This window comes from Atractosteus spatula, chromosome 13 (assembly GCF_055471065.1).
Source record: "Atractosteus spatula isolate fAtrSpa1 chromosome 13, fAtrSpa1.hap1, whole genome shotgun sequence".
In the NCBI taxonomy this organism is placed as follows: Eukaryota; Metazoa; Chordata; class Actinopteri; order Semionotiformes; family Lepisosteidae; genus Atractosteus; species Atractosteus spatula.
Window position 1 is genome coordinate 6,720,564 of NC_142718.1, and position 9,082 is coordinate 6,729,645.

At 42.6% G+C, this 9,082-nt stretch overlaps 1 protein-coding gene across 1 annotated transcript in view; it reads right to left on the reverse strand.

Moving 5' to 3' along the window:
- LOC148821712 (uncharacterized) overlaps nt 1-8,876 on the reverse strand; it is a 32,851-nt gene extending 23,975 nt beyond the window's left edge. Inside the window, exons 1-8 of the mRNA XM_088931467.1 lie at nt 8,674-8,876; nt 6,321-6,476; nt 5,242-5,385; nt 3,810-3,887; nt 2,824-2,894; nt 2,452-2,617; nt 1,878-1,984; nt 795-1,034 (exon numbers count right to left, since the gene is read on the reverse strand). Coding sequence (XP_088787593.1) covers nt 795-1,034; nt 1,878-1,984; nt 2,452-2,617; nt 2,824-2,894; nt 3,810-3,887; nt 5,242-5,385; nt 6,321-6,461 — 947 coding nt within the window. The 5' untranslated portion in view covers nt 6,462-6,476; nt 8,674-8,876. The remainder of the gene's footprint in view (nt 1-794; nt 1,035-1,877; nt 1,985-2,451; nt 2,618-2,823; nt 2,895-3,809; nt 3,888-5,241; nt 5,386-6,320; nt 6,477-8,673) is intronic.
- Between the last annotated feature and the right edge of the window lie 206 nt (nt 8,877-9,082).

Here is a 9,082-nt window from a genome sequence, read left to right on the forward strand (position 1 = left end):
TAGCTTTCTTGCCTTCACCCAATTGTGGATGAAGTGGGTCCCGTCTTATATGTAAAGTGGTCTCGGATTCCTGTGGATGAAAATTCCAATTTAAAAAGCAACTAATTGTTACATAACTCTAAGCTGAAGAACTGTACTCGAGCATTTGAGCTTCTCATAATATTAACGGGGAACTGCAGTCCCAATTTCTCAGACCAGTTATTAAATGTCGGTAACAAAACAAATTCAATGATGTTATAGAAACAAAATTCAAATTTCGAATTAGGAACAAAACCATGAGCTTTGTGAAAGTTTTGAAGGTCACTGTGTTCTTGCAAACTTGCATTCAAGTTCCCACAAATTGCGATGAGATGCGGCCCTTCCTGCTCACTAGTCACCCTAATGACTAATGTAAGGTGACGTATGGGGGGGGTAAGGTTGTGCAGCAGACATTTCCACACAGAAATGTTCCACTGTGCTCTGCATGCAGACTTAACAAGTAGCATTTGTCACCAAAACTGTCTCGAAACCGGAAGCAGTATTTCTTTTGGATTATAAGAGATGTAATTCACGGGCCTGCTTGTGTACAGTGTCATTAGGTTGCAACACGTCACTGGACGTTTTGTTGCCTCATTCTGAATCGCAGAACATGGTGCTGTATATACCTGGAAACTTTTTGTGATGTCAGTTGGAGGTTTTACAAGTTACTGTGTACATTTTACTTTTACTGGGGTTTGAAATGCCCTCATCAACGCCGATTCTTCCCTACCCCCGAAACAGGAAAACAGCGGCGTAGTTCCACCGTTGGCTCTCACCTGGCCCTCAGCTCCTCGTTCTCCGCGTCGTGCTGGAGGCGCAGCGTCGCGGCCTCCTGCTCCTTCTCGCGGAGCTCGTCGGCGAGGTCCTGAAGAGTGAGAGCTGGGGGCCGAGGGAGGGAGGAGGGGGCGGATGCGTCGGACAGGGAGGCAGGGGGAAGGCTGGAGCCGAGTGCCCCCCAGCTGGAAAGCAGGGACGTGGACAAGCGCGAGAAGTCCGCCCTCAGCTCCCAGAGATCCCTGCAGAAAGGGACAGGTGTCGACCTTACTTTTAAACATCCATTTTGATGGTTCTCATCTTTACCTTTAGTAGCACAACTGGTGACGGAGTCAAGACAACTCACTGTTTTGGGGGGTTTTCAAATTTTAGAATTGCCAATTAGTTTTATAATATACTCATACTTGGGCACTGTAAAGTGGAATTACCACTTTACTGTACATGTTGGCTCAAAAAAACAAACCTTTTTCCACACAGGGAATGGCAGACAAAACCAAACCATTCCATCAAGCACTTTTGCCGTACTACAAGCTCTGCAGTGATGTATGGGAGGGTTAGCACTTGATGGGAAGTGGCAGCTAACATCACTGCAAGCCTCCACATGATCGTCATGTCACAGGAGCAGCTATGCTTTGCCAGGCTGGCTAATTTGTGGCCTGATCTAGGGAGCACTGAGCCAGTTCTGCGTCTCATCTTCAGGAATCCTTGTAATTACAATTTCTTCTCTATGTCCTATATCTCCTGGCTACCCACACATATTCATCAACTGCTCAGACAACCCTAATGCAGCAGAGATGGATATCACATAATAACATGAATCAGCAGTCGTTGGACTATAGAGCCCCAACTGGAATCAGCAATCATAAGACTATAGAGCCCCAACTGGAATCAGCAGTCATTGGACTATAGCGCCCCAACTGGAATCAGCAGTCATTGGACTATAGCGCCCCAACTGGAACCAGCAGTCATTGGACTATAGCGCCCCAACTGGAACCAGCAGTCATTGGACTATGGAGCTCAATGTGTTCAGAGAAGAAGCCTTTTCTGATTGAGCAACCCAGGAGCCCAGGGAGTGGATTTTGTACCTGTCGGTGGCAGTCTTCATGGTCTGAAAGTGACGACGAAAAGCCACTACTTCTCTCCACAGAGACAGCAGGCGATCATGCTCATGGCTAATGTGAGCTGTCAGCAACTGAAAGGGCACAGAGATGAGCAGCTATTACTGGCTACCAGACAAGTCCTTTCACCTCTAAAAGAATTTGATTCAAAACTTCCATGGACAGATCAATGTGGGCTCTTCCCCAATAAGACTCAAGAGGTTCAAGTCTCCAGCAATGACAAGTATACACACTCACACAGCAGTATTTGAGCTGTACTAGGGCAACTAAATTTATATATATCAATTCATTCGAGAAAACAATCATTTCTACAGACTGCAAAAAAAATAATTCTAGTGAAAAATACATATTCCTTCATTATGACATACAAATAGAGTGACGTGCAAAATAATTTCATTTAGTTAAATCTATGAAGGTCGACTTTCTGGCTTTTGAAAAACCCGTTTCAGACACAATCTTTCTGCTTCGGATTGGCTTGGGGATTGACTCACGGAAATCGGAGACTGAATTATGTTTTCCCTGATGCATTTGTGCTCTTTACCTCCCTCTCTTTCTGCCAGTCGGCTTCTTTCAGTCCCACTTCCTCTACTGCTCTTGTCCAATCAGCTGTCAGCTTCCCCAGATCCTCTCTCAGGGCTTCATTCACTTCGCACGATTGGTTGAGCTGACCGCGCAGGAGTGCGTTCAGCTCAGCAAGCCCCAGAGACCTGCAGAGAGAGAGCCAGGAAGGCAGGATATCCTGAAGTCTTTCACCTCTAGTCTCAGTTACACACTGCTCATTTATTGCCGAGTTATCAAAGAGCTACTGGACACTACAAAGGGCCACGGTTCTGTTTTTAGAGGATTCAGCACTGAGGGTTCAGAATTCCATCTTTTGTATTCCATCAACCCTTTATGAAGAAATCCTACTCACCTCTGCTGTTCCTCTTCCAACCTGATGAGGGCACTCTCTAAACTGTCACTGTGCTCATCTCGAATTCTCATCTACAACAAGAGAAGGAGTGTTGTTTAGCAATGAGAGAATGTACAGTCAGGCAACTGTCGGGGAAAGTGAAACAATGTCAAAGGACAAAGAGTTATGCCAATTTGGAAGCCTCCAGTTTTTTTTCTTTTTCCAGATCCACCATAATTAAAACAAAATCAAGCATGTGTTATCATCCGCAAACATTCTACAGAACATCCTTTTGTTAAAAAAAAATGAAAAAAGGTGTCTTGGTAATAGCTTAAAATTACAATACCATGTTTCTTTAGACTTAGAAAACAACTTTGCTTGAATAGGTAACTATCTCAATCAGTCGATTCTTCTTTTTCTTTGACTCAGGGGTGTAAGTGCATTTCCAGGTTCAGTGATCTTCCTACAGGCTCCAGAAAGTAACATGAACAAGATCAGAAAGACGAGTGTGAGGCCAAGACCAAGGCACACTGTTGTCCAAAACCCAACACTTTCCAAGCACATAACAGTGACTTACATATGCCTAAGCAAAAGAAAAGGGGGTTTAACATGGCAGTATCCTGGAACTACAGCAGTTTCTAAAATATTATTATTATTATTAATATATGGCGCCTTTAAAAGTGGCTTCTCTAACAGCAGAAGAATTACACAGTTACAAAAAGAGTTTGGAATACAGCAGAAAAGTAAAGCAATTAAAAGAAGAGCATTCTAACGAAAGTTTTGAGTCTTGATTTGAAAGGGCTCAGGGAGGGTGAATTTTCAACAGGCCGTCTTTATACAGCACGCACAGACAAAAGCAGCGAAGAAATCCACATCCGAAATGAAACACACACTCGTGGAAAATGCTCTGCTGCTGCCACAGCTCTGTGTGCAATCGAACGTGGGCCCGTTAGAAACGTGTCGGTCTCAGAAGGGCACTGGATGGCCCCTTCCCAGTCTCAAGGCACCTCTTTGTGGCGTAGCTCGCTGTCCTTGGTCATCAGCTGCTGCTCCAGCTGCTGGCAACGGGCTCGATACTCGCACACCTGGGAGAAAGGGAACAACTCAGACACCCCCTGTTGCACGCTGGAGCAATACAATGTATCGACACCGTTGTGCGGATTGAGCTGATCGGAGACTTTCCGCGATTGGACAACCAAGACCCAATTCTTTTACCCAATGAGGGGGATCGCAGTAGACATACTTCTTGAAACTGCTAACCTCAAATAGTCTTGATGGAGGAAAATGACTGACTCTCCCTTCCTGTACTGATCTCTCCCTCTTTCTCCGTTAATCAGACCACTTAACATACCTGTATAACCCTTCTTTAACCATGCAGGCTGCAAGTGATTAAAAATTGCCCATATTAGCAGATACTCCTTAGTAACATACATACATTCACGCTAAAAGACAGAGGCATAACCGCATTCAACAACTTGCAAAAGGGTATTGATCTAGCAGGGAGAACCAACCCCCTGTATCAATGTGTATCAAGACTCTCTTCTTGAATCAAGTTTTTCCTATTTCATTCTATCAGATTTCCATCTCATTTCTATCCTTTATATTTTTCTATCTCATTTCCGAATTCCACCTCATTCTATCTCAAGTTTTTACAGTTTTGCGTGAGGTCTTAATTATGTTCAAGCTCTAGGCTTCAAAGAGAAACTCGTTGTGCTTGTTCAAAGAACTCTAACTAGCTAGTTAAGCAAGACCTGCCTTTTCTAAATCCGTGTTGACTATAACCTAGGATCTTATCTTCATGTAAATGATTCTCTAACTTAACTTTCATTATAGTTTAAATTACCTTAAGTGGAATCGATGTCAGATATATTTATTTATCTCTGCTTGACTCACCTTACCCTTCTTATGGTTGGGCACTACATTACTAATTCTCCCATCTATACTGTAGGTACTGCCCCTGTCTTGATTGACTATTGAAAGAGTTGTGTCAATGGCTTATGAATAACATCTCTCATTTCCTTGAGTACAATTTGCAGGATACCATCAGGCTCTGGAGATCCTGAGTGTTTCTAGTGCAGGAAACACTTTTGCCTCTTCTATGCTAATAATATTTAGGACAGAATATAAAGGCAAGTTGCTTTCTTCTTTGTTGATTTTAAACAGTGATTTCATATCATTTACAGTTCAATATTTATTTATAATTAATGTTAGGACACACCAGTCTTGAGCTTCAAGCAGAATCTTTTCTTCACTATCTCAAATTGCAAAGCATAACACTTTGTGATCACAGTTGCCTGTATGTTTCTCTCAGCTCTGCTTTCCTCATTCTATCTCTAATTGTTTCAAAAGACCAGATCAACACGAGAAATGTCTCTTGTAGGAGCTCTGAGAAACCGAGCAGCACCGACTGCAATCATTCTCCACGTCACCCACACTTACTTTATTCTGGAGCTTCTGCACAAGCACGGCCTGCCTCCCCTCCCTCTCCTGACATTCTCGCAGTTTCCTCCTGAATTCCCGCTGGTCACAGTCCAGCCGGTGTCGGAGGGACAGAGAAAGAGACGGGTCCAGAGAGACAGAGAGCTGAGGAGAGAGAGCACGTCAATGTGTAACTGTGAGGCCCCACAGAGCTCCAGTGGACCAATGACAACATTGCTTTTTTTTTTTAAATGGAAGATGACTTTAGTCTCAATGATGAAAACAAATTCCAACCCTGGCTGATTTACGTGCCCTTTCTGGAAGGAATGTAAAAGAAAATGGCATTTTATTACTTACGAAGGACTACGACAAGGTACAAAACAAAAGAGCTATTCACAAAGGGCTGAGTAATTGGAATGACCTGATAACTACTGCAGAGAAAACAATATGCAATAACTCACCACTAGTAATTATAACTCCTCCAAGTCAAAAGAATAAAACTAATTTTTTTTGTGCACCATTAGATAAATCACACAGAACATAAGAGGTAGAATACATAAAGTGTATCTGAGGAACAGGAAGTGAGCTGGCAAAACACAAATTATTTTGGTGAACAGAGTTAAGCAAAGGCATCAGACCATATTCATAAATCCTTCACTTTAGGTTTACTCTAAAAAGACAAAGACAAAACCCTTAATGTTACAAATTCCAAGAGAAATGCTTTAAAAATATATTGTAATATTTCTTAATACATTGGAAAATGGCTGTGATACTTTCCAACATGTTTTTGTGTTATGCCCCAAAAGAACAGCGGTAAACAGTGGTAAAACGTAGCACAGCAGAAAAGGACATTGTTATTAATAAATATGAATATTCACTTATATTATAGAATAGCATATTAATGAATACAGACCATCGCGTGCCGATTCAAGACTTCCATAGGAGCTTGATCTAGTTTGTTCATGAAGGACAGCAAAAGCACTGGGCCAACCAAGGAAGGGTTGAAAACACGTTCTCAGACTCCAAAGATCAGAGCATGAAAAGACTAAGACTGCCCTGTCCATGGTTTGGTATCGGACAAACACCCAAGAATCACTCACTCTGTCTTTCAGAATCTGGTTCCTCGCCTCCAGTTCGTCTCTCTCTGCCCGGCTCTCAGCTAACAGATTCTGCAGCTTGGAGAGCTCGGCCTTCAGCTCCTGCTTCTCCTCTCCCCATCCAATCAGCTGGCTGGTATCCATGCTATTTAGCAGGAGCTGAAACCAACAGAATGGCAGGCCTCAGTGCGTCTCACTTCTCTGAGACACCACACCACATAAAACTTAGTTTTAGCAAAGTTCTTTGCAACGGCACATGGGAAATGACTTTGGGATGGAGAAACAATTAATTAACAGCTACAAGAACTGGGTTGCAATGCAGAGCAGAACCAAATTCCACAACAAGGGAGATATCCCATATCCCTGAACCCCTGACTGCCCAAAGGCTTGCAGAGAACAAGCTTTTCACGTCATGGTTCAGTCAGATAAATCAAACTGGAGAACTGACCACAGTTAATAATAATAATTGATACACTTATATAGCGCTTTTCTGGACACTCCACTTAAAGCACTTCACAGGTAATAGGGAATCCCACTACCACCACCAATGTGTAGCCCCCACCTGGCAGCCCTAGTGCACCAGTACGCTCACCACACACCAGCTATCAGTAGGGAGGAGAGCAGAGTGATGAAGCCAGTTCAGAAACGGAGATTATTAGGAGGCCGTGATTGGTAAAGGCCAATGGGAAATTTGGCCAGGATGCCGGGGTTACACCCCTAGTCTTTTCGAGAAGCTCCCTAGGATTTTTAATGACCACAGAGAGTCAGGACCTCATCCGAAGGACGGCACCTTTATAAAGTATAGTATCCCCATCACTATACTGGGGTATTAGGCCCCACTAACACCTCTTCCAGCAGCAACCTTAGTTTTTCCCAGGGGGTCTCCCATCCAGGTACTGACCAGGCTCACACCTGCTGAGCTTCAGTGGGCTGCCAGTTGTGAGTTGCAGGGTGACATGGCTGCTGCAGTTGAAGCAGAAGCCCAGGCCCTGGCTCACAGCTTTGCCTTGGGTTTGTCTTGTCTGATGATCCAAATGACTAGGAGGATTTCCTACAGAGACTTTCCTTTGCCCAAAGGGATGTTCTAGATCATTTACGTTCCCTAACCTAGCTGATCAAGTTCACTTAAGACAGCAACTGACAGAATATACACACTGAGTCCAGAAGAGATGAGCAAAGCAGCAGAAGCCCCAGAACACTGGTTACAAAGAGAACCTCACAGCCACATGGCCTCTCTTGATCTGTTTGAACACACCTGACCTTGCAAACTGTATTCAAGTGTATGTTGTGACTCAATGGTGGATACAACAAAAACTTCATGAGATGAGAGCAAGGGTCTAAAGTATAATATATCTGAAAATTACATAAAAATGAGTTGATAAATTGAGATTATTGACATGAAAGGTCAAATAACCCCGTTTTCATAACTAATTTTAACAAATTATTAAACATTTTTACATGCCTGATCATAGGCTTTAAAACAGTATCAAAATCACCCTTCTATGGTAATCTTTAGAGCACACGTGTCTCCTGAATGCCGAATGGTCTCTTTCTCCCAAGGGCAAACATTTAGGGAACTGCTTGTTAAAATCAAACCGGGATTACGTCACAAACGGGTCATTTTTTGGCAGATTTAATCTGAATTGACCCATTGATGAAGGCATAGTAAATAACAGCACACAAGTCCCTAAGTAGTACATTAAACTTGCCACGATTTTGTCAATTTAATGGAATCCACGTCTTTTTATAAGTCCCTTGTCAGTTTTTTTGCCAGTTACTCACTTGCATCTGCATGATTAATTACACTGACCATTCCAGACTCTAAATTGTTGATGTAGACCATGAAAGGCAACGGATTCCTAAGGTACAGTACATCGCGCCTACCCACTGAGAAGTTAAGCCCATGAAATGAAATGCCCCCTATTAGTCTGCAGTTTTCAATCAATGTGCGCACATTACCTTGGATTCCGAGCCAGGAAATGTGGGTAGCAGGTGACATAGCAGAATGAATTAGAGATGGAAAAAACTCCAATAAGAACTACTAACCTTAAATAAAAGGTCACTCTCTAAGCGCATCTCACTTAGTGCAAGTAAAGATCAGTAAAATCCTGAAACCTATAAAATTAATTTAACCTCGTCTATCAACGGAGGTACTTAAAGGTACTACAACTTAAATGTCCGAATAGTGAAAAAAAAATAAAACAACAAACATGATACACTACGTTAAGACTTGTGTCCTGGTTTTGTTTTGCAAGGATGTCATTACAGAACATACTCCTACAACTTACGGTGTCACTGAAGGGATTTTATTTCCCTGGATAGTTTTACTTATACAAAAGGCTAAACTGTGACTTACCACGGCTAACAACTATGGCTCAATCTGCAGACGTGACGGATCGCTGACATTATCCCCTAACGTACGAAATGTAAAACAGAAAAATGGACGTGACATGTCCGATTTCCTGGTGCAGTTTTTTTTTTCCCCGAGGAACGCATACTATTAAAAACAACTTTTCCAAACTATTTCACTATTGCCTACAAAACCATTTTTAACCGGATTCAAATTCACCGACTCAACCCTTGACCTCCATCGAAAACAGAAAAAAAAGAGAAATACATGCATGGAACACGTCTTAAATCTAAACAGCGCCGCTTAGTGGACGGGAGGAAAAAATGTCAGGAGATGCATAGAAGTCTGTTTTCTGGATTGTTGCTTTGAAAGAGTTCCATTGATGTAAGCTTGCGTCCTGTTTGTGTATTTAATA